Raw genomic sequence first — 25,086 nt, forward strand, 5'->3', positions numbered from 1 at the left:
TAAACTTATCCAAGAAAGGTGTTTTCTAGCACCCATGTTGCAGTGAGTTCTCCACGTGTGGCATTATACTCTTTTTATACCGTGTTTATCAGTCACCATGGCTGGTGCTTCAAACACATTCAGGAGATTGAGAGTCATGTTTGGGAGGTTAGTTTGAAATATCAAAAAGGGAGAAAGGAACCCCATAAAACACTTAATTGTAGTAGTCAGAAGCTAATGTTATATATTTACCTTAATGACATTTAGCAAAGAATAATAGCACAGTGATCTGGAATCTCTTACTGCATATGCCTTCAGAGTCTGTGGTGGCTCTGCTCATCAATGCCATTCAAAAAAAATTACCAGTGACCATGTTTTAATTGCAGACATTTGAAAGCTCGGTGCAGCTCCTAGATCAGATTCCTTCCTATGATACTCACAAGATTGCTGTGCTCTATGTTGGAGAAGGACAGGTGAGCTGTGACATGAACGAAAGGATAACTTCAACTAGCAGCCAAGCGGCTTCCCTTGAATTGCAGTAATTTCTACCCATCCATGTTCAAGTAGGTTTTTTTTGTGTTGTGGTTTCCCAGGTTGTGCAGAGAGCACCCAGACGATAGCAAAATGCCTTGAGGCCTGAGATTTCAACTCCATACTCGGTCATAGTGCTGTACAAGTACCAACTAGCAGGGGTTATATTTCACTTAGTCCACTTCATAGTCTCATTTCCCAGTGATTCCATTGAGGCCAACTCTAGACTCTTCAGGCGAATATTCTGCTATCCCAGCCCATTGTCAATGAACAGCGTTTGTCCTTCAGCATGTACAGAATCTGTCCTTGTGCTCAGTTTTCTGATCATGGAATTTGCTCAAAGCCATTGTAAAGAAGTTAAATCTTTTCACAGTCAAAAGATGGGAGTGAGGACTTGAACCTCCTATACAAAACTCTTTTCCCTTTTTTCTAGAGCAACAATGAGATTGCTATTCTGTCAAATGAACATGGCTCCTACAGATATACAGAGTTTCTGACTGGCTTAGGGAAGCTCATTGAGCTCAAAGATTGTCAACCTGATAAAATTTACCTTGGTGGTCTGGACGTGTGTGGGGAAGATGGTCAATTTACCTACTGCTGGCACGATGATATTATGCAAGGTAGGACTTCTCAAGTAAAGGGTTACGCTTCTTGGGGGGATGGGAATGGGGCTTTAATGAATGAAAAAAGTCAGCAGGTCAGTGTGGTGCTTAATTTCAGCATGTGGTAAGGAGAGGGATTTCCTAGCAGCTTCCTGGGTCTGTCTGGTTTCCATTTCTGCATCTTTAATCTTCTGCACTGATGGCTTGGGAGAAGTTGACAACACAACTTTAGATCAGGCTGAAAAAAATCTTGCTTTCTACTCTTAACATACAGACTATACTGTCCAAGAGAGACATGTTTTTTTGTCTGTGTCAAATCAGTCTCGTTTCATGGCCACTGGATTGCAAGAAGCCAAATTGTGTATTATAACAGCCATCTGCTACCTTTTAGCAGGCCAGCTGTATCAAAATCCTGCCAGATGTTTCTTTAGGGAGCAATGTTTAAAGATGGGTGCTGCTGTCAGCGTTAATCTTGTGACTGGGTGTTAACACGGCACCACACACAATCGGCAGTTAGGAGTAATACATTTAAAAGTCTTTGGTACTTAGTTTTTTCTGTACAGGGCAGATTCTCATCTATGCTGCTGTGGCTCTGCAGCAATTGTTGTCAAGACTTTTTCTTTAAATCTCTCTTGTATATTGGGATAAGTGCACTTATAGGTAAAGGTTGCAGGAAGAGCATCTGAGAAGGCTAACTCTTTTATAGGTCAGTGCCCCTATGTTAACTGGCAGCAGAGTAAGGGCTGCTCCCAAGTTACACCAATGTCAGAAATCCCATACGGTTTTCTTCATGCCTGGAGAATTGTCTGGTGCATTGTGCTGTCCGATGGGTCCCCATTGTCATACAGAGCAGATGGCATTCAGCTCTTACAGATCTGTCAAAGCAGCACAACGTGGTCCTTCATTACGATAGTTCAGCTGTCAGTTTGACTTTCAGGCAGGTGCCATCTTCTGAACATTACCACTGTAAGACCATAGATAGCTTGGATCTGTCTCTTCTTACATCACCTGCTGGAAAGTTACTAGTTGCATCTCCTGTCTTCTATCCCAGATTAGTTTTGTTTGCTTGATTCTTTTTTCCTCTCCCCCAGCCATTTTTCACATTGCAACTTTGATGCCCACGAAGGATTTGGATAAATATCGCTGTGACAAGAAGAGGCACTTGGGGAATGACTTTGTTTCCATTGTTTATAATGATTCTGGCGAAGACTTTAAGTTGGGAACAATAAAGGTACAAGAATTTACATGTGGGTCTGCTTATGAAACCTCTATTGGGATGATATGGCTCTACAGAAGGCTTCCAAGGATGACCGGATTTTCTCCTTGCATGTCAGCAATGGGTTCCTTGTAAAATTAACATCTTTGTGTCTTGTCTAAAGCTGTGGTAGCAATTCAGATGTTTCTTTGGAGGAAGAGGGATGAGCAAATTCCAGGCCTGGTCGCCCTGCCTCATCCCATAGAGGCCATCACCCAAGCAGTGCATGAGCCCAGGAGTTGAGTTCTAGGCAGACACCCTAGTGCTCTGCTGCATGGGAAAAGACATCTCAGGCACAAGTCACAGTGCCCCTCATGGACATTGGGCCCTGCCATAACTCTGCATGGAGGGACATCTGAGTCTTATTGCAGTGGCATTGCAACCGCACAGCCACGAGACACTCCAGACCACTCCACCACCAGCCGTGCTGATTTAGAACAGGTTTTCTGCTCAAAAGTGATTGGACCTTGGCCCACGTGTTTCCGTTACGTATGCAACTTTTAGCAAGTGCAAAAACCTGGAAGTGGGGGGCACACGTCCTCCCTCTGAACCAGGGCCGCTTGTCTGAAGATGATTTGGTTATGAATTGGGACTATTTCCCTTGCTGTGTTCAAATCCACACAGTGCATCTGTCAGTACCACAATGCTTGCCTGTAAAATACACCTGTGAGTGTGTGGTAGGCTTCTGCGTTACAATATTTTTTTTTCTCTCTAGGGCCAGTTCAACTTTGTGCATGTTATTATTACACCACTTGACTACGACTGTAACCTGGTGACATTACAGTGTCGGAAAGGTAGGGCTAGCTCTTGAAGAATGTTTATACTGCTTGGCTTGGCAACTTCTTTCACTTCACTGGAAAGTTTGTAAAAGTCTCCAGATTGCAAGATGTCTTTAGAATCAGAGAACTGTAGGACTGCAAGAAACCTCAGTAGTCTAGCCCCCCACACCCTGAGACAGGATTAAGTCTTCAGAGTCAATCCCCTCCTTAAAAGCATAGCCCATCTTGCCAGTTTACCTAGCATAGGTAAACCCTCCCTGACCTATGATTTCTACTCCCAGTAACAGCTTCCAGCTGCTTTTAGAGAGTTTGTCCTAATGGGCTCCTCTTTAAAGTGCTACTTGACGACTTTTTTTTTTTTTTTAGTAGCACCCAGCATTTGGAGGTGCATTCAGTCTGTATTTCTTCCCTGCTGGACCATAGCGCACCTAACTTCTAGTGAGCGGGTTGCATGGCGTGCCAGCCAGTGAACAGAATTGCCCTGTTTAGGCTTATGCTGTGCACACCAGCATAGGGATATGCATTTTTGGCAGGGTGGAGGAAGAAATGCTCATGGCTAGCACCTCACCCCTCCACCCACCATCTTCCATTCAATCAGTGCAGAGAGTGCTGGCCATGTCTCCCCCTGGAGCTGAGCAGTGCTCTTGTGAACATCAAGCAGAGATGGCACAAGGTGTTCAGGTTTCATTTGTTCAGTTTTGAGCTGCATGTGGGACTTTGTCAGCCTCACCCAATCCCACTCTGATCCCCAGCATGAGAGTCTGTAAGTGCAAGCCCCCCCATGCCCTTCCCACAAGGCACTTCTCTCATGAAACCCCTTCTAGTTTGGGAGAAACAGCCACTAAATGTTGTGCTCATGCCTCTACGTTTTGGGTGGACTTGTGGACTGTGATGAGGGTTCCTGGGAAGGACCCTCTGTAGGGAGCTGTCAGAACTGGGGAGCCGGGGACTACTGCACTCTTGGGCTGTGCAAACTGTTATAATAGAACCTATAATGATTTAAGTATCGGAGGCGTAGCCATGTTAGTCTGGATCTGTAACAGCAACAAAGGGTCCTGTGGCACCTCACAGACTAACAGAAAAGTTTTGAGCATGAGCTTTCGTGAGCACAGACTCACTTCATCAGATGCTGAAGAAGTGAGTCTGTGCTCACGAAAGCTCATGCTCAAAACTTTTCTGTTAGTCTATAAGGTGCCACAGGACCCTTCGTTGCTATAGTGATTTAGGGAGACCTTTTTTGAAGCAACAGATCAGCAAGTAAAATGTGCTCCAATTCCTTTCTACCTTGGCTCTTATAATGGAAATCCTTGTGAAGTTGAATTTCACTTCACAGTACATCTCACTGCTGACTAATTCTGGCTTTTTACCCTTTAAAGTGACAGTCTTGCACAAGAATTTAAATCTTGCTTTGGGTTTTTTCCTTTTCAAATACAGACATGGAAGGGCTGGTGGACACAAGTGTTGCAAAGATTGTCTCAGATAAGAACCTGCCGTTCGTAGCCCGCCAGATGGCCCTGCATGCCAATGTGAGTACCGAGGACTCTTGTGTTTCTGCCATGATTGTGCTCTGCCACCCCAGGGAAATTAATGCAACTTGGCCAGGAAATTAAACTTTGAGAGTGATTTCCATCCAATAACCAGCTGAACTTCACAGATTGAGTTTAATTTCAATGACTAAATGAATTACGTTGTGTGAACAAGCTATTATTCTTGTCATGGGAGCTGTGTTTAAAATTTCTCTTTTCCCTTGAATCAGATGGCTTCCCAGGTTCACCACAGCAGATCAAATCCTACAGATACTTACCCATCAAAATGGATCGCTAGGCTTCGTCATATCAAGAGGCTCAGGCACCGGGTAATTCCAGTTTTTTCGTTCCCTGACTTGTTGGACATCTAGATTTTTTTAGCACAAGCCAGCACAACTGTAACTATTGAGAGAAAACAAGAATGAGATGTCCAAAGCCTGTAATCAGTTAGAGATGTCTGCTATGAAAGCTGAAGAGTAACCAAACTCTAGTGAGTGACGTGTGGGGAGATAGGCTTTGAAGCTACAGGCCGCTAGAAAGCCCTTCATTTCCATTAGCTACCATGGGACTTGAGGACACCAGCTCCTTACAGGCTTGTGTATGTGATGCAGTGCTCAGATCCAAGTAGCAACGCAGTATGGGGAGTTTGACCCACTCATGTGCCCTCCCCAGATAGAAAAAGGGAGAGGAAGTTGTGGGGTTATCCTGCTGACCTGTTCCTCTGTGATGCTTTTTCAGATCCGAGAGGAAACCCAGTACCAGACACCTGGCTTCCCCCTGATGCAAATGCACCCTTCTGCTCCTCCCAAGCCCCCTCCCCATGTTCCACAGGACCCGGCACCAACCTATGAAACTGGGCAGAGAAAGAGGCTGATCTCCTCGGTGGATGACTTCACAGAATTTGTGTAGCTTCCCCAAGTGATCAGTGTCTGCACTTTGACAGGTGTGGGGGGAGCGAACACTCATGACCCTGCACAGTCATTCAGCACTGCCACAGGGAGACAGCTGGGACTTGGCATGCTCCATGTGGCTGTGTTACCTGAATGTGAACTACTTATTGGACTGCCATGTGACCCTGAGACACATCGTCCTCTTGACTTGGTCGCCTACCATCATGAAGTGAGCTAAGGATTTTCTGCCCTAGCTAACGATCCCTGAGTGGATCATGCCTATGAATTTGGTCTCTCTTTGGCTGGAGACATGAAGTGATGTTTGAAGGTACCATCTCTGCTCGTAGCTTTCTTGCAATCTTTAAGTATTTCTCTAGGCAGGAGCAGTGAAAGCAGCAGTCCAGGGTATTGTTCTGCACTCATCGCTTGGTGACTTAGTGGATGATGTAGAAGGAAATGGTGGTGTTTTGACCCAACCCAATGACAAATTCAGTCAGTCTCTGGACACTTGGGAACCTCCATTTCCTGTACATGGGTAGAAAAGATCTATTAGCATTTGTGAGAGCTGCATGCACTTTCAGACTCATTTTTAACACCAGCTCTAATTATAGGGATGGCCACTAGCTTCACATGTTACCTGTAAAAACAGCGGTTCCCCTTATTTCCAAGGAGACCTCTTTGTTAGAGAAAATTGCTGAGTCTCCCACAACAGTGGAATTGCTCTTTCAGACCTTAACAGTATTAAATATGGAGTATGATGGTCAGTGGAGAGACAGAATGGGTAACTGAAGCTGGCATAGAAATCCCTTGAATAAACTGGCTTGTAATGACCACTGCATTAATCCTAAGTCAATTTGGGCCAGTTTAAGAAATTATGAATGGAGGATTTAGCTCAAGGCCCTGACTTGCTTCTTGTACAGTCAGTTGCAAAGCTTCCACTGACTCCAACGGCAAGGGATGGTCTCCAAGAATGCAACTTGACCTGTTAGTGTATGTTGACGTACTCTGCTTACAAAACACTCGTCAAAGAGGTGACTGGGCCGAAGTAGGTAGCCGGGTGCATGGCTAAGGTATGCTTAACTGGTCTTCAGCTTGTTCTATAATGTGGCCTAGTCAGAAGTCTCTCCTTAAAATTTCCTCTTCCCTTTTCAATGACCCGTTGGCTCTGGTTGGTGGCTGCATCTCCATGTAATTATTAAATTAAATAGAACTTGTCACATGGTGATGGTCCCACATTTGGAAGCCAGCAGCTGGGATTGTTTGCAATGGGTCCTTTTAAATGCAGGTGTAGGTCAGGCTGTTTGGAAGTAGCACGCCTTATGGCAAAAGATAACTGGACACTACACACCATAATAGGAGAAGCTATGTGAGCTGGAACATACTGTGAATACTTTGTGTGCTCTTGTCACTCCTCAGTGACTGTCGTCCTTATCCAAGTGAACTCTTAATTTGCTTAACAGAACGCTAAACTCCGTGCCTGGTTAAGAGCAGTTTTTAATGATGGATGACTGTTGAGTAACTTGAATGGAATCAAAGGCAAATCAGTTGAAAGTTGGAATTGTTTGGGAGACTTTTTTTGGAGGGAGGGAAAGTGGAGCCAATGACCAATGCAGGACTCTCTGGTAATTCACATGTGAGTCCTGTTTTGAGCATTTGTAAGTTGTAAATGAAATAAAAGTATTTGTATGGTTACTGGGTTCCTTCTAGTACGTGCAATCTCTCACACGACGTCTCAAAGCCAGTCCAGATAAATCTTCTTCATTTGGCAATTGCCTCATTTCCCACAGACCTGCTGCTTCTATCTGCCCTATGAAAGGTGTCTGGTACTACAGCCCCATTTGTCCAAAGAACAGGGCAGCAAAAGCACAAGAAATCTCCACTATCCTGCCAGTTTGTCTGGATTGGGAGGGATTGCTAGGCAGGAGCATATGAATTCTCGTGGCCGTTTGAGTCCTTGGCCTCTCATGACTGCATTTGAGGGGGCCAGTGGTGAAATGTAGACTTGTGCCTGAGCGGCAGTGGGCTGAGCACCTGTGAACTCTTTTCTCAGAAGCACCACTGTGTGCAGGCTTTGAGTGCTGCCGTGTAAGTCTGGATTGGAAACAGCGGAAGAGAAGTATGATGCTGACTCCCCTTCTGCGAACTTTATTTCGAGTTTACGGTGCCGTGTAGACATAGCCTCAGATCTCAAAACTCCTTAATGAGGTAACCTTGATGAATTACCCCGTTATCTGTTTACTTGTCAAAAGCAAATATTTTCCTTAGGAATTGAAGTAGTTGAGTTGGACTAACTGGGAAGTGAATAGCTTTCAAACCTTACTGTGGTGCAATACCTCCTAGTGCAGGGGTGAACAAACTTTTATCTCAGGCCCCCCCTTTCGTCCCTGCAATTAGCCAAGGGCCCTCCAATCAGTTTAATGTAATTGGAACTGATGGAAATTTCAGTTGTGTTCATAAAAAAAAAAAAAAAAAAAAAGGGGGGGACTTTCGGCACATGTAAGAAAATAAGTGTGTAGAATGTAAAAGCTTCTGTTAGTCAGTATATAAATGTGAACATACATACATAAAAACAGTAATATATTTCAGCATTTAATGAAACAGAGTGCTTTATATACATATAAATAAAAAATCACTGTCATTCTGTGTCAAGACCTCACCCACTCTCCTGCTTGGGAGAAAAAAAAAATCCCAAACCAACAGCTCCCTGCTGTTTGAAGAGCCCACTCCCTCGCCTTCTCCCGCCTTCCCGGGTACAGCGAAACAAATGAACAAAATGCGGGATCAGCATAATTGTACTTGCAGAGAGAAAAGGGGGAGCCTGAGCTGTCTCGGAAGCTGAACAAAGGGACTGTCCCAGTAGAAGCTTCCCCCCCTAAACTGCCTCTGCCACGCACGTTGCCCAGCTTGCTCAGGGTGGGAGACCGGAAGTGATTCCAGTGCTCCCAGGGGATGCTGGTCCCTTTGGGGGCAGGAGGGCTGATATAGCACAGGTCAGCCAAGCCCAGCGGAACTCAGAGGCACCCTGGTGGGTGATGTGAAATGAAGCTGTCCCTCTGCCGATGGCAGATGGAGGCTGGCAGGCAGTGCTGCACAGGACAGCGCTGCTGAGCTGACAGAGGCTGCAGGAGGCAGTGGAGGGCCCCCCCCCGGGGGGGCTGTGTGTGTAGCCAGTTGTGCTGCGCCCCCCCCTTTGAAATTTCACATCTCCCCCCTAGTTTGTGCAACCCTGTCCTAGAGGCCTATGTCAGACAGTGGTGTGTATGGATTGCAAACAGGCAAAGAGGTGGTTGTGGCAGCATCCAACAAAAGCCTAGCAGACGTTTATTGAGCAGTCGATTTTTTTATTTGACATTGTCATTTTTAAGAAACATTCCCACAGTTACAAAATAGGCTATTTTGTTTGCAGACGTAACATTGACCAGACGCCAATATCTTGGTGCATTAGCCCTGATCATCCATTGCTACAAAAAGCATTGTATAGATTTTCCCACCCGCCTCCCCCAACCCTTAACCAGCCAATAGGGTTCTGTATTAAGCAGCTTGATTCTATTGCATCATTGTGAGACTTACGGCAATAAATAAGAATTCATCTCTTGGTGACTATAAACACAAAATATACATTCAAGAACATTTATTAAGGATGCAAGTTGAATGTATTGCTGTTGACAAGGTGTATAACCTCATGACTAATCATTCTGACTGCAGCTAAGCTCTGTTTTTGTGCATGTGACACCTTAAGTGGGACACTCCATGGAACCCTATGCTTGTGGCCAAGAGTTTGGTGCTGCTATGAGAACTACGGAAGCTTTGGTATGGCGCGTCTGGCTTTTCTGAACCCCCTATGTGGGCTCCTGAGCTGCTCCACGTACTGGGATCCACGAAGAGCAATAGGGCAGTTGTCCCAACCAAGCTTTGCTCCTCTGCAGTTAGAAGAAGCACTTGGTAAGACCTCCGTTCACATCACCATGCAGCCACACTCTGATAGCTGGATAAAATGTCATTAATTTTTAAGGCCTAACCTAAAGAGAATATGGCTCTCCACATTAGGAGCATCCTAATTTTAACTCTACTGCCACCTGTGAGCCTACGAAAGGCTGTGCAAATTGCTTTGGTTTTCAGTTATCTATTATCTCTTAACTTTATAGTCCCTGTGTTCATTTAACTTCTTCTAACAGAACCAATTCAAGGCTTGCGGGAGAGGGGAATCTAAATAGACTATCTATTGTAGCCAAACAAGCTAACAAGCGTCTTGTTTTTGCCCTTTAACTCTTAAAGGTTCGACTAGACTTCTAAAGCCCTTGGCAATCAACTGGTACATTCAGTCCTAGTATCCGCTCCTTCCAGATACCATTTAGCTTTTGAAAATTAAGGTTGACTGAGAGGCTTCTTGTGTCAGATACATGTTAACCAGCCACCAATACAATGTTAGTGGTCTTGGTGTCATATGAGCATTAGATATTTTTTTTTATTGTGTTCTTATCTGGCCTGGCCTCATCTGGTCTGCACGCATTAAACACTCCTGTAATAAGGGTGGTTGCAATATTTGGTAGCGATAGTTTTTTTTGTTTTTTTTTTTCCCTCTCTTTTCTCTAAGCTGCACACCAAGCCCTCTGTCCTCTAGGTGTTAGATTCCCAAATGAAAAAGTGGAAGCTCAATTGTTGAGATGGCAGAGCAAGCTTACAAGTAATGGGTGATACTGGTCATGGGAATACCGGTGTGTGTGTGTGTGGGAATGATGGACAACAAATCTGACTGGAAAAAGGATCTAAGAGCTAAGGTGGGATGGATATTCAAAGAGTGCAACTCCCACTAATATAAAACTAGACCTTTATGTCAAATGCCTTATGTATGACTCCTAGAGACACACATGTATCATGTGCTGGCTCTTCTACTATCTGAATAGAGTGGTGCTGATTCCCTTATTAATTAATAATCAGAACTCTGAAATCTGATTTGTGCCATTGTATCTCCTCTTGATGCTAAACTTCCGAAATCTAGACCCTTCTTACATTAGAAAGTGTTGTATGAAGAAAACAGTTTGATCACCAAGAATGTGTTCTGAGATCTCCTATTTTCCAGGTACTACTTGTTCTTAAAACAAACCCCCAAGTCCAACGCTATAGCAGGAATACTAGTAGAAGTTTGCCTTTAAACACCATTTAAGTCTCAGTTCTCTCCTCCAGAACTTTCAAGACCCGCTTCAAAGAAAACAAAACCACAGTCATGTAGTACTTTAAAGACTAACAAAAAGACTTATTAGGTGATGAGCTATATACTTGTGTACATATGTACTTCATTTATCAGTTTTTATTACAATTTTTTGGACTGCTGTACTACATAGCTGTCAATCTGTGCTGGAAATGCTATTGATCTGAAGAAGTGGGTCTGTCCCATGGAAGCTCATCACCTAATAAATCATTGTTCGTCTTTAAAGTGATACATGACTGCTGGTTTGTTTTGGTAGAATACAGCCTAAAACGGCTACCTCTGTTATTCCCCTTCAAAGAGTCATCAACTAACACCAGAAGAGGGATCATTAGACCTATGTTAACCTCTGTAACACAGGCCTGAGGATTTCACCCAAGTTACCCCTGTATGAGCCTAAAGTGTTGGTTCTACCTCACCACCACCTCTTCCTCCAGCGAGCAGTACTTACTGTCCAGGTAGGGAAAAAGGACCCATAGAAATTGTGATTTTTGCCCCAGGTCACACAGCACCTCTAGCAGACCTAGAAGGGCAGAATCCTGGTTATTGTACATTGTCACACACCCCTTCCCTTCTAATTTGATAGAGGAGCCTGCAGCTTCATTCTTTTCCAAGTGAGGTGCTAGTTGTGTCAGTACAGATGGCACTTGTGTGTTCACATAATACACCTTATCTCTAAGTCTGCTTTGTCTCCAAAGCTGTGCATGGGGAGTCTTGCAGAGACTTGGTGGTGGGTACTTAAAGGGTGGCCCTGCTGCTTATAAAAGTAGAGAGAACTGCAACATTAAAAAACAGTGTTTAAATAGTCAGAAATCTGCCTATGTGGAAAGTTTCGTATGTGCCTCCTGCTCCCCCCAAAATGTAAGGGCAGATGGATTGCAGCAATAGAGATACAACACTACTTTTGTCAATGGAAGGATTTATTGCTGAAAACCCTTGCTCTGAATTCAGTTCTTAGAGGTGGTCTGTGCTGGTGGTTTTGTTGGCACTGTTGTCCTTATTGATTGTAGCACCTGCTAATGGCTAGGTGCTAATTAACCTCCACCTACCACTTTTCAGCTTACTATCCTCCTACTCCAGACACCACTTCCAAAATTCCAAACACTTTCTTTGCCATGGTTCTGTCCCTCCCAAGCTTCCATCACCTATGTGAAGAACATCTATGGTACCTGCTTCCACGCCCTTCAGTCTCTGCTCTACATACCGCCTTGCCTTCTGTCCTGTTGTGCCTTATCCATCACCACCAAACCATCTTGTAGTGGTAGAGAAGTGTCTTTAGCTAATCCCTCTCCCACACCCTCAGCAATGCCATCCCTAATTGTCTGCTGTGCAACTAGCTCAACAAGTGCAAAACATCACCAATAACCTCCCAGAATGTAAACCCAGTCGCTAAGAAACCCCATACTTGCAGCTCAAGAGAGGGAAGCCAGCCTGGATGCAAGCTAGATTGCTGTAATACAGCACTATGTGCAGCTATTAGAACAGAACACAAGCAGTGGGGGATGGAGAGCAAGAATGAGCTGCCCAAAGGTAAGCACTAACTCCAACAGAAGTGTCTTAAGGGAAACCAAAGTTACTCAGCTGGCAAGAAGCACATGCTTCCCAGCTGAGAGTGCTCTCCGCCCCTGGACTAGGTAGTTGCAATGCTTAAAGGGAGAGCTATGTTACAAGCCAAGCGTCTTCCAAAAGCAGCAGCAATGAAAGCTGGATGGAGTCTAATAGGAGATGCTGTACCATGAACTATGGCTAATATTGGCCTTTTGGTTGCAAAGGGCTCCTGTAGAATAGTGTGACCTTTCAAAAGCACTGAGCACGACTGGAGAGGAAATAACACCTAGTGCATCGTGAGTGATCCCACTGCCACACTCGTCTTGGGCCTGACATCAGGCTGGCCCAGCCCGCACCTTGTCCGGCATGAGAGCATACACGCCCCATGCACTCAGACACCTAATACTTTATATACAATGAACATTCCTGGAAAGAAGCACTTAATACATCCTTTAAATAACTCTGACAACAGTGTTGTGTCTATCTACATGTGTCAAAACATGGTACTGATGCTATGAAAAATATAGCAAATGTACAAAAATATACAAATTTCACAACTCCCTATAAATTACGTACAATATACATAATGCGGAACGGCAAGGGTGAGGTGAACACGGGCTGGCAAAGGGGTTTCCATGAGCACTAGCTGCCACAGAGATTTTGCTGATGTTAGCACCACTTAGCATAGCTGGAAATAACTGACACGGGCTGGGGCTGCCCAGGAAAGGTGCACTTGATTGTCACCTGTTCCAATGTTCTAACGGGTAGGAAGCGCCGGACAGGCACCTGCGTGGCATATCAAGCGTCGTGCAGCTGTAGCTCAATATACTGTGGATTACAGCAAAGTGAGGAGAGGAAGCAGTTTGGAGTTGGAGCAGATGCATCTTCCTGTCCCAGACAGGAGCAAACCAAGAGCTACCTGCCCCCATCTCTGACCCCCTTGCCCAGGCTGGCAGGTGGCTTATTCCCTGCGTCCTCTGGTGCATTTATTTTTTGAATGCGTTTGTTCCTCATTGGAAGCTCCTACAAGTGCTGGTGAGTCGTTGTGAGGGTCAGCAGCTGGCACCCAGCCCCTGAGGCATGGATGCACTTGGGGGGAGGTGCATCGGGGAGCTGCATTCACATTACCGTTTGCTCATTTCCGTTTATGTTTTGTTTTGTTTTTTTACAAAAAAATACTGCTTTCGTGATATATTATTCCGTTCTCGTTAAAAAGGCCGCCTGTGTCGTGGTTAGCCAAGGAAAGCATTGTTTAAAGTGCTGGGCAGTACATACAAAAAAGTAAACAAAAAATACATACATCAATACATTCCTTCAACTATAAAAATCCAGGCAGCCAACACACCACACTTACCCAAACAACCCACTGGCTGGTGGGGGAGATCAGTAGCTAATGCCGGAATGGAGCCAGCCGACCGGCAATCCCCTCTTTTGAGTGACCTAGTAAGAGAACACCCTAGTTCCTCAGTCACTTCTTGGTTGAGTTGTCGCTAATGGCCGTGTCCGAAGACTGGCTGGTTATTGGAAGTGGAGGCTTGATACGGATTTCACTCTTTCCGATTTTTTAAATTTTTTTTTTAAATACACATAATAGCATCAGGTGCTGGAGCATAACACTTGCCAATAGTGAAAACTAACTGCTCTGTGTGTGTGTGTGTTTGTTTTCATGCCAATACAAGTATTGAATTAAATATTCCCCTGAAACCTGGAGTTTTCATCCACAGTATGCCTGGCCTGTGACTCCACACGCCTGCTGAAGTGTACATCTTCAGCATGGCAGCTGCTCTCCTCCCAGGTCTTGGCCCAGCCCGCTGAGCCTGGGAAATCCTTGTGGGGGTGATCCTGCACCATTTCCTTTATGTTGCCACAGTTCCTGATAAAGCAGCTTAGCACTAGCAGGCGCGGGCTCGCTTCGTTTGAAGCAAGGGTCGCTTCAGAGAGTGATGCTGCTTTTAATGTCGCCCTGATTCATGTTGCTTTTGCTGCTAACACTAGGTAGGAGTAGGTGAGAACCTTGTGGCCTCTCTCCTCTGGCCTTCTTGGTGAAGCAGGGTCAATTGTGTAGGTTGTCCTACAGCGAGGGCCAGATGGTCTCCAGGGCAACCACAGAGCTGTGAAACCATTGCTAACGTAAACAGGAAACCCCGAGGCACCTTGGCGAGAGAAGGGGCCACTGTGTCCAACACACAGTGGCTACGTCCCCCTTTATTAGGCGCTTGGGCAGCTCAGGGCAACGCCTGTATTCTCAGCTCTGTAACCCCAGAGGACAGTGATGCTGTGAGCACCTAAGCTGGCCAAGAGCCCAGGAAGGCACAGTGACTCCCCCCAGCTCACGGAGGGGTGGGGGCGGGGGGTGAGTGCTTCAATTTGCCACAACAGTGGCCCAGGCCACTTCCGGCACTGAGCCCGTGCTGTGGCGGTGCCTTCTCAGGCCATGATCCCAGAGCTCTCCATCCATCCCAGCAATGCTGCCCATGGCATCTGGTTACTTGATGCTGGGGTGGACCTTGTTCTTCGCCCGAAGTGTTTTTTTCTTCCTGACCACTGGCCCCGAGGGGGCGTACGGCTTGTGTGGGGGCAGCACAGAAGCAGCCATGCTGATGCCCCTACTGGCTCGGCCTATCCGGCTGGGCACAGAGCCTGGGCTGCTCTGCAGGACCCCTAGGGAGCAGGCAGGGTGGGAGGGCAAGAGAGGGTCTCGGGGAGGTTGCAGGTCCTCAGAAAAGTTCTCAGGATAAAGTTCCTGTGGCCCCTGATCTCTGTGTCCCAGGCAGTACCGACTCAGCAGGTCCCCTGTCATCTGGATGTACTTTGTCCTGCTCCTCCTATTCTGTGAATCCTGCAGCTGCTGCTCGATGCGGTAGACCTCCTCCGTCACCTGGTTCACCCGGTCAAACTTGGCCAGCAGCACCTCGAAGAGGGAGAGGAGCCGCTGGACGTCAGCATCCAGCTCTGAGTTCTCCCTGGTGCTCAGCACCAGGCTGAGCCCATCCAGCTGGCTCGAAGAAGTGGAGGCCCGGGAGCTGTCGGAGGCTGCACTGGGGGTGGGGCCCCGGAAGGACTTGGAGTCGCTGGAGGACCGGGAGGGTAATGGCTCCATCCCTTCAAACCTCACCTTGTGCCGAAACTGGAAGGGAAGTGAGAGTGAAAGGGGGTTAGTGCAGAAAACAAGCACTCATGGGCCGTTGCCTCGGGGTGGGAGTGCCCTCTGCAGATGCCCACTCCATCCCCAAGGGTGGGATGGGTTGGGCTCCTCATGTTGCCCCAGGATGACTCCAGTGGCAGAGCCGGCTGGTGGGGTGACCGGAATGATGAGAGGGGTGGGGTACAGATCTACCAGCCTCACAAGCGAGGGACCTGCTGGGTGCAGTCTCTGCTCCTGCCAGACAGGGCGTACGTACTGCCACCAATCCACTGCCTCGGGCATCTGCTGCTGCCAATCCTTCCACCTCCTGTCTCTGACCCGTGACCTATACAGCTGTGGGCAGGGGCCTGTTAGTACCCCCACCTATCTGCCGACTGCAATGAGGGAAATAATTAGCGTGCTTGTATCACTGCCCCCATGGCTGGTCAAAACATGCCACCCAGACTGGCCCCAGGGGACCTCAGGTCACGGTCCACCAGCACAGGAGCCTGGGTATTCCCTGGCTAGCACCCTGGGGGAGCCCCACAAGATAATGCACCTACTTCCTTGACTTTGCTGAAGCCCATCCAAAGCTTCAGCCTGCGAACGAAGAGCTCCACCATCTCATAGTCCTGGGGCTCGAAGGCTGGGCGGTACAGCTCAACATTCATCTCCCGGTAGCTGTGGACGAGCACGGCAGCGAACAGCCGCAGGAAAATCCACATCTCCAGGATGATGTAGCTGATGCAGAACAGGTAGTGCAGCCCTGAGGGCTCGGGCAGGCAGAGCCGGAGGTTCACACTGCCGCGGACCGTGGCCAAGAGAAGCAGGAGGCTGCTGCTGAAGCTGTGGAAGGACTCTGAGCAGGAGGAGAAGAGCTACAAAGGAAACGTGGAAATGACAGGGTGATGTCTCAATGGCGGGTAGGCTGGACTCCCCCGTGGAGACTCCATGACCACCAAGTGCCTTGCAAAGGCAGGTAAGCTGCAGCACTCACAGCTGCACCTGCCTTAGGCTTGCTCCATCTACCAGCTCCAACACTGCCAGGCTGCCCCATGCCCCCTGCTAATAGAGCCTCAACCCCGCCCAAGAGGGATCTCTCGCTAGAAGCTCCAACTCCATGGCCTGCCAGTCACCGATGCTTCTGCTGCACCACCAGCGTGGGCCAACCACCACCTGCCATGTGGCCAGCTGAGCTGAGCCTTGCTCCTGAGAATGGCTCAGCGTTGAGCCTGCCTCTCCCCCCGTTAACCCCTTCTAGCTAATCAAGTAGCTCTCCCTCAGCAACACAAGGCTTAGGGTGAGTCCCGACTGTGTGAGTAAGAAAATGAACCTTTACCAGGAAGCCAAGCTGGCTATAAGCTAGGATGAGCACCGCAAAGGCCAGCCCAGCTGCAGCCAACTCCCGCACAGACTTCTGCAGTGTTTTGCTGAACACAGACCACTGCCGGACAAAGCGCAGCTGATGGGCAGCCTGTGACCGGAGAAGAAAAGCCGGGGTTATACCTGGATGGGTCACGCAGTCTGCTCCCAGCATTTCTGGAGCAACCACCCACACCGTGTAGCACTACTGCGAGGAGACAGACATTACATCCCTGGTGTTCCGTGCCCACACCCCCAGCTGGCAGGTAGTTGATGCAGGGCCATCTGCCCTTGGCCTATTTTCAGGCATTAAAACATCTGCATTGGCTTGAGCAGCCCTCTGTTCGGCGGTTCAAACTCATTCAAATAGCTAATTTCAAAACAAGAGTCCTCCAGTGTGGGCCTCTGCTGCCCACCGCCCAGGCAGCAGTACGCTTTGCCAGCCTGCTGCCACACAGGGCCTCTCCCCAAACTGCACAGGGAAAGCTATCATTTGAATTGACCCAAGAACCTAACACTGTCAGCATGGCCCTGCAGTTCTCACTACAGCCCTGTGACCTGCAGAGCTGTGCTCTTCCCCCAGGCTGAGTGCTGAGGATGTGCATCAACAGGGAACTAGTTCATGTTAATGTCTTGTAACGTGTCTATTAACTTCACACATCCAGGCTCTGGTAAGGGGGCAGGAGGGGAGACCCTTCCACATTTGAGGGTCCCTTGAAGGAACGTCCTGCCAGCAGCCCTGCCTGTTCATAAAAAGGGAGCTCTTGGTTGAGTGCTATTTCCTCATTTCAGCCGGAACAGCATGGGCTAGGGTCATGGATCAAGCTAAGGGTAAGCCAAGCCCTTGCATGGCTCTCTGCTGGAGCACAGCCCCGAGTAATGGCTAGACAGCTGCTGTGTAGAAACTTCTTGTCTAGCATGCTGGCCAGCACTGTGGCATTGTGTGGGTGCGCTCCCTCATCCGTCTCCCCCATGTCTCTCCTTGTAAGTTCTTAGGGGCAGGAAGTGGCTTTGTCCTGTTTATGCAGGGCCAGTGTACAGCTTCACGGCTCTTTGGTGTCACCAGCCCTTTTCCAAACAGCTAATTTGCAGTGGAACTTGAGCAACTTTTTCCTACCATTACTATTCATTAGACATGGCTGGCTCCCAGGGACGTGAATCTAGTGAAGAGAAGATGGTAAGTTCATCTCCTGTACAAAGTAGGGATGGCACACTGTGCAATTTAAGCCAGGTTTATAGCTCAGAACATAACAAGAGTTGGTGTATTGTCTGATTAAGTTCTCATGGACAGAGTTTCAAAAGTACTCAGGGCCAAGAGGGATCAGATTTTGGGCACAGCTGGGAGTTGCTCTCTTTTGACAATCTGGCCTGTAAGGAACAGTTCTGCCCAAGAAAGCAAGCAAACATGAATTGACATCTGTGTTTCAGTGATTCCGTATCAGTTTGGTTGGTTTACAGCAATGGTTGCCCCTGCATCTTCCATGCTGGGCTTCAGCAAGCAAGCTGGCTGAGAGTCTCTCCTCTTAAGGAAGGAGAGACATGGATCGAATTATTGCTCAGGACATGAAATGAGACCTGGGACAAGCTCCAGTTTGGCCACACCTGCATGAAGTACCTCCAAGACCTAGTGCAACCCTGCAGCAGGCCCACTGCCATACCTTTACAGTCAGCAGGAAGAGAAGGGAAGCGGCCAAGCTGTTGAAGACTGTATTGAGAAAGGCCACCTGGTAGAAGCTGGTAAAGCCCTTGCGGTTCTTCAGATACTTGGCCCATTGCTGGTCAGCGATAGTGGCTTGGCTCAAGCACACCACCACAGTGCATGTAGTCAGAAGGATGACCAGCCACTGGCTGTAGGTCCCAAGCAAGACAAAGTAGGCCCTGCCTTCCTTTTTGATGGAGAGGGACTCGGATACCACAAAGTAGACCACAAACACCATGAGGAACACCTGAAACGCAAGGGAGGAAGAGTTCATTCAGACAAAGGTGTTAGCGTGGGGCAATGTTTTGAGCCTCTGGGTGGCAATTATGGAATCACAGTGCTGTCAGACCTCCCTCAGAGTAGTGGCAGGTCATGGGCCCATCATGTCAGAGGGGTCTGTACAACCAGCCTTTAACCCCCGTGATGCTGTTAGGGTTGCAACCCTGCCACCAGAACATGGAGCCACAGCTGTAACTCTCTTAACTTGCTGGTGCTACGTGGGCCAAGACACTCCCTCTTTCTCTGGCCCCTGAGGGGCCAAGTGTACTGCCACCACAACTGTCGCTAACTCTGACCCAGGCCTCACCTTCCAGCAGTGGTGCACCTGAGTTCCCGTAAGACTGTCCAGACCTGCCCAGCTTTGGGTAGACCAAAGCTTCATGACTCTCTCCCCATTCCCTAGGCCGATCTCTACCCACTTGGAGGTGCCTGGGAAGATGGGTTTTGCCTGTCAGAGGATCCTGCCTATGCCACAAACCCAAAATGCCTCCCTTACAGTACCTGGGCCTCATCTGTTAGCCATCATCCATGAGGGGAGAGAGTGAAGCGTGACTGGCAGCTGGGAGAGGGGGGCTTCTTTCCTCTTCTACCCAGGGAACACTCCTCCAGCCGGGAGGAATTCAGTGACTGTAGCCCTTAGACTAACCGTGGGGCTGGGGGCGGGTGGGTGTGTGGCGGGGGCAAGCCCTGCCAGGGGTATGGGAAACCATCTTCCAGGCGATTCTGCACCATGGCTGCACGAGGCGACTGTTCTCCTGCGCCAACAGCACAGTCCAGGAGGTGGGAGCAAAAAGGGGGTCCTCTAACAGCCCTTTTCACAGCGCAGCAGTCAGGCCTGTCTGGGAAATGGGGTCACGGCAGCAAGCAGAGCAGGGCACGGTAATTCCCTCAGACAGCCAGAGCCCGCCATGGCCAGCCACTGTGCTAAGTGCTCAGGTTGTGGCTGAGAGTGGGGCTGCCTGGGGCGGGGCAGGAGAGAGTTGGGGTAACTGTACCCAGACCCTGAGCTTGGGGCCCTGAAAGCCTATATCTGGGGTGTAATGGGTGGGGGCCCAGCGAACATGAGGGGAGCCCCAAATTTCCCTCCCCAGGCCTGGCTGTGAGGCGCAAAGCTGCCAGACTGACCATCATGACAAGCTGCAGCGTGACCCCCCCACTGAGACGCAGCAGCGGGAAGGCACCAATTGCGATGGCCGCCACGGCTCGCCCCGCCATGGGGAACTCCAGCCGCAGGGTGATGGCGGCATGCAGGTCCACGCTGGGGTTGTACTGCGTCAGCTCCACAAACACCGCTCTGCTCCTGCCGGGACGGAGAAGGGAGCAACCGAGTCAGAAGATGGGATAATGGTGACTGTCATGTCTGGTGGCCTGAGTTTAAAGGGGCATAAGCTGCCAGAACAACTCAGGATCTGTCTAGGGCTGCAGCCGCTCTGCAGCTACAGCAGGAGCAGGGGAGGCCGCGTGCACACTGAGTACTCCATGTGTGGCCCTGTAGCCCAGGAGGGAAATGCAAAGGGGAATGTGTCTTGTCTGCCGTGGCTGGCTGGATGTGGCCTGATCCAGAACCCTTGGTAAGGGGGAAGATGGTTGGGGATGCTCTGCATGAATAATCCCCCTGCCAATCTCTTCTAGGTGTGCCATACACCACCTTAACAAGTGGCACCGAAAATCATAGATTAGTGGCAGGAGCTTGGTACTGTTCCCAAGTTACAGCCAAATCCAGGGGTCCACCCTGCTGCCTTGCTAGCTGCTTACATGTTGTCAATCCAGTTATTCTGCTGAAGATAGTCCACCTGGGCTCTGCTCTCCGCCAGTGTGGCTCCCAACTCCTGGATGTAACCCCCGCTGTCATACACAGAGACTGAGCCCCAGTACCAGATGCTGTGAAAGAAGAGGAGACACTGTTTGCATTCTGGCTGCGGGGGTGGGGGCGGGAGTTGCTGACTGCCGCCCTAAGGCAGGTCAAGTGCCCTCTAAAGCTGGGAGCGGCAGGCATGTCCACGCAGGGAGGAGCTGAACAGACTTCTAGGAAGTGGCTTATTTCATTTTAATGCTTCTAGGGCATATGAGACATTTCAAACAAAAACATCCTCTGCTTAAATGGCCCCAAACAGGCACTAGTCCATTCTCATCCCCTCCAAAGCCATCTTGAAACACACCTCCCAGTAATGAGCCGCGGCCAGACAAACACCAGAACCAGAGCAGAAGGGTAACAGACCCAGCTTTTACACCCGCTTCCTGAACCCCTCGAACCAGCAGTCACAGAACCCTACCGCCAATTTGCAGCTCTTTCCTGGCTGAGGTTTTAAATTGCTCGGTGACTCACTCCTGCTCTTCTATGGCAGTTTGGAAGTAGCAGTACCTCAGTACATGTTCCCTCTGCATTGGCCATGTACCTCCTGGTGACCTTGCTCCCCGCTATCATCCCTGCAGCGGGTGCACCACAAAATGCCAAGCGGGGCTGCACAATTGGTACCAGACTGGCTGGCGGGGGGAGCACAGTACTAGGCTGTCTGTACTGCGCATTCGCTTGGCTCTGCTGAGAAGCAGTTTGCTGAAGTGATACGACAGCTGGCAACGGGGGCTGGAAGAACCCAATACCATGATTGGCTTTTGGGGCCGGAACAGGAACTGTACGTGTGGCGCTTGAGCTACGTACCCGACTGGATCAGGTGGGGAGTAGGACCAAGACTCGGTCTGATTTACAGATACTCTCTTCCATCCGACTGCGTAATCGCCTGTGTTAAAGCTGTGCGACCCGTGTGCGCGTTTCTGCACAGCAGCAGAGGCAGTCGGCCCGCTGGGGAAATCATGGATGGGATCCAGGCAGTCTGCTGGAAAGAGGCCAGTTTCGTGTTATTTTGGCAATGAGGAACCCCAGACGACCTGTGAGGGGCCGTTCCCACCCATCGGCGGGGGCAGGTAGCCTGGAAAGGACAGTTAGCCGAGGAGACTGCAGCTGGTGGAGCACTACGCTGGATGAACAAACACTAATGGCAGGTGAGGCTCAGCAGAAGGCTGGGCCAGCACAAAGCTAGCAAGCGGAGGTCAGCAGGGGCTGCTGGGGGCGTAGGCTGCAGGTGCTCCCTGGACGCTGGCAGCTTGAGTGCAAGTCAGCGTGGGCCAGAACGCAGAGCAAGACAAGGGGAGTCGGGAGGAGCCAAGCGCAATAGAGACAGGGGTTGGAGTTAAGCAAACCATTGTCATGGGACAGTGGGTCCCTGGGCTGGAACTCAGAGCAGTGGGCAGGCCTGGGCTCCCCTACCAGACACCGGGAAAGTGACACAGGTGGGAATTACAGCAGATGGGCTGCGATGCTACACGGGCAGGTTGCAGAATGGGACAGGGTGACCCTGGCAGGCAAAAGCTACCTGGTGACCTGAGTCCCAGAAAGGGAGCACCCTGACTCTGGAGAGCAAGACGGGCCGTGAAGTGGGCGAGCGATGGAAGGGGGCGCTACTCCTGATGAGCGTTGCTCCCCAGACCCAGCTGCCAGAGAGCGCTGCAGTAGCGAGTAGGGAAACCATCACATGGCCACACGAATACGCACACGCAGAAGGCTATTCCTTTGTAGCTTCTCCCTCCTCCTGCTCCTGTTAAACCCACCAGTCCAGTCCACCTCCCACTGGCAGAGCTAGAGAAGGCAGCCAGTCCCAATGAGTTATTTATAAATGCAAAATCCCTAACTGAGCTGCTGGGCTGGGCAAAGAATTAATTCATTGAGTTGTCACTCAGGGTTGTGACCTTGGTCCTGCTCAACTCACCACCTCCTGACAGCTGGCCAGTGCCCCCTTTGGTTGTGTCCTGTCTGAAACTGGGCAGGGGCTAGGTCTGGTACCTGACACATGCTCTTGGGTGTAAAGCGAACCAGGAACAAACCTGCAGCCTTGTGGGCCAAACTTCTGCTGAGCTCAGCAGTGCGTAAGCTGACTACCATGACACTGGAAAACTGCATCCAACTCTCAGCTGTGTCCCGTCAGCAAACCCACACAATCTACTCCCCAACGAGAACAACCCGGTAACAGTCGGGAGAGCTGACTGATGCTGGCGATCACACACCTTCCCAGAGACGGAGCTGGCGTAGGCGTGGCACTCCCAGCGTGGTGCTGTAGGTCTCTCGCCCCGACTGGTTGTAGAGAGAGGGCAAAAGGACTTGTGACATCCACACCCAAAACTCATCGGCTCTGTGCACACAGGGAGGAGAAGAGAGGAAAGTTCAGCCGGTCATGTAGCAGACGCATTCCCAGCTCTGCTTCTGAGGAGTTCTTTGCAGGGCTGGTAAAAGCCTGTGTCAGGGCAATGATCTGAAAACTGCATCCTACCTCTGGTGCGGGACTGAGCACTGGAATTCAGGCCATTCAGAGGCCCAGCAGCTCAGCCAGAGGTCGCCTTTTGTCTCTCCTATACCCTCAACAGAGACACTTGGGATGTGAAAACACTAAAAGGTAAACTAGCCCCCTTGGTATGTCCTTATCGATGAGTGGGGGGCTGAGAAAGACCTATCAGACGGCAGGGATATTGTCCAGCCCTCACATTCCCTGTGTCTCACCCACCTCACCCAGTAAGTGTCCCACAGAAATCTTTTATGCCTGATGCTCGTTTATATGAAAGGTAATTCACAGCATTCTTAAGGTGCAAAGAGGCCTTCAGAGGGGCACAGCCAGACATACACCCCTGAGAGGGCCCCTTTTCACTGCCAGTCCCTCTAACTAGGAGCTGAACCTGCTCGTTTCCCCTGCATTTAAACCAGCTGAACTGTACTGATGGCAGCGGGCTAACCCCCGACGCTGGGAATCAGCACTTCTATGACTTTTTGGTAATGTAGCTTCTGGCTCTAACTTTGCCAAGTCTCCTCTGTCCAGAGAACAACCCAAGAGGGCCGACGCAAGGACAGAACTAAGTCCAAGCAGCAACTCTGGGGGCTATCTGTACAACAAGGATGACAACATCCTGGAATCTCTAGCAGGAAATCGTCATCTTGCTGAACTCCCCAGGAGCGTAAGGAAAGGTGGGTTTTAGTATTTGTACAGCAGGTCATCTGTTTGGGTTTTGATGAGCTGCTTCACAGATACACCTTGAAAGCTTCCATTTTTACAGGTATCAGAGAGGTAGCCATGTTAGTCTGTAGCTTCGAGAACAATAAGAAGTCTTGTGGCGCCTTAAAGACTAACAGATAATTTGCAGCATAGGCTTTCATGGGCAAAGACCCGCTTCATCAGATGCATCTAATGAAGCAGGTCTTTGCCCATGAAAGCCTATGCTGCAAATTATCTGTTAGTCTTTAAGGTGCCACAAGACTTCTCGTTGTTCTCATTTTTACAGGTAATCTCAATCTGGCCTGATGATGTAACTCCAGCATTAGAAAGAGAGAGATATAAACTGATCTTTTTTCCCCACACTTACATAGTTTCTTCTGACAGTGGAGCTCAGTTCTTTAGGAATATTAATGTACAGAAGTGGACAGAACTCCACTCTTATTCCCATTTTACAGACAAAAAGTCCTGTGGCATCTGAGAGACTGATGAAGCGGATCTTTGCCCACGAAATCTTATGCTCCAAAATACGTTAGTCTATCAGGTGCCACAGGACTACTTGTTGTTTTTGGAGATACAGACTAGCATGGCTACCCCTCTGGTATTTTACAGACGGGGGAAGCTGGCTCCAAGCAATGAAAGGACATGTCCCACCCCTAGGGAAGGTATGACAGAGGCAGAACCAGAACACAGATCTCCCAAGTTCCCGCGCTGGGTACTGGCCATACAGCCACTGTTAACCTCCCAAGGTGAATTTCTAAAATTAACACCTGGCAACTCAAGGCACACACATTCTATCTCAGCTCTGAGAGTCTTGGGTACCCATGTCCCTAACGACCGGACAAGGAACCACAGTTAGCGAAGGGACAGTCTTGCCTGTCTTCTTAGACAGGCAGCACCAGGGAGTGTCCCACTCGAACGCATGTGGCGAGGCTCGTAGCCACCACAGACCAGGTAGCACTTGCGTGTGTATAAGTTGAGGCATGTACAGAAACGTGTCTGCCCACTGACTTCCAGCACGGGGCGCGCAGCACTCAGCCTGAGGCTGCCTGGCCTGGAGGACAGAAGGATTCACCAGTCTGCAGAAGGTGAAATTTGCCAGGGCTTTGCAATTACCTCTTGATGCGGAGGAACTCCTCGGCCCCCAGCTGCTGCTTGATGGAGTTTTGCACGAGGAAGGCCCTGCCATGGCGGGAGGCGTCGCCGTAGTTGGTGAGTAGCATCACCAGCAAGAACAACATATAGATGAGGAAATTCTGGCAAGTGGAAAACA

General features: G+C 49.3%; 2 protein-coding genes across 13 annotated transcripts in view; one reads left to right on the forward strand and one right to left on the reverse strand.

Moving 5' to 3' along the window:
- The window catches only part of TSC2 (TSC complex subunit 2), a 51,006-nt gene extending 40,856 nt beyond the window's left edge, over nucleotides 1-10,150 (forward strand). For all 8 annotated transcript variants that reach the window (XM_075011133.1, XM_075011135.1, XM_075011132.1 and 5 more), the window contains 7 exons: nucleotides 366-452; nucleotides 944-1,130; nucleotides 2,204-2,343; nucleotides 3,083-3,161; nucleotides 4,581-4,672; nucleotides 4,903-5,001; nucleotides 5,411-10,150. In XM_075011133.1, coding sequence (XP_074867234.1) covers nucleotides 366-452; nucleotides 944-1,130; nucleotides 2,204-2,343; nucleotides 3,083-3,161; nucleotides 4,581-4,672; nucleotides 4,903-5,001; nucleotides 5,411-5,581 — 855 coding nt within the window. In that variant the 3' untranslated portion in view covers nucleotides 5,582-10,150. The remainder of the gene's footprint in view (nucleotides 1-365; nucleotides 453-943; nucleotides 1,131-2,203; nucleotides 2,344-3,082; nucleotides 3,162-4,580; nucleotides 4,673-4,902; nucleotides 5,002-5,410) is intronic.
- Nucleotides 10,151-10,293: 143 nt separating this feature from the next.
- PKD1 (polycystin 1, transient receptor potential channel interacting) overlaps nucleotides 10,294-25,086 on the reverse strand; it is a 140,922-nt gene continuing 126,129 nt past the window's right edge. For 4 of the 5 annotated variants that reach the window (XM_075011128.1, XM_075011124.1, XM_075011129.1 and 1 more), the window contains 9 exons: nucleotides 24,930-25,069; nucleotides 22,840-22,964; nucleotides 21,440-21,614; nucleotides 20,536-20,661; nucleotides 19,906-20,080; nucleotides 18,461-18,748; nucleotides 16,780-16,914; nucleotides 16,004-16,318; nucleotides 10,294-15,443 (listed from right to left, as the gene is read on the reverse strand). In XM_075011128.1, coding sequence (XP_074867229.1) covers nucleotides 14,802-15,443; nucleotides 16,004-16,318; nucleotides 16,780-16,914; nucleotides 18,461-18,748; nucleotides 19,906-20,080; nucleotides 20,536-20,661; nucleotides 21,440-21,614; nucleotides 22,840-22,964; nucleotides 24,930-25,069 — 2,121 coding nt within the window. In that variant the 3' untranslated portion in view covers nucleotides 10,294-14,801. The remainder of the gene's footprint in view (nucleotides 15,444-16,003; nucleotides 16,319-16,779; nucleotides 16,915-18,460; nucleotides 18,749-19,905; nucleotides 20,081-20,535; nucleotides 20,662-21,439; nucleotides 21,615-22,839; nucleotides 22,965-24,929; nucleotides 25,070-25,086) is intronic. The other variant, XM_075011127.1, reaches the window with a different exon arrangement.

This window comes from Carettochelys insculpta, chromosome 16 (assembly GCF_033958435.1).
Source record: "Carettochelys insculpta isolate YL-2023 chromosome 16, ASM3395843v1, whole genome shotgun sequence".
NCBI lineage: Eukaryota > Metazoa > Chordata > Testudines > Carettochelyidae > Carettochelys > Carettochelys insculpta.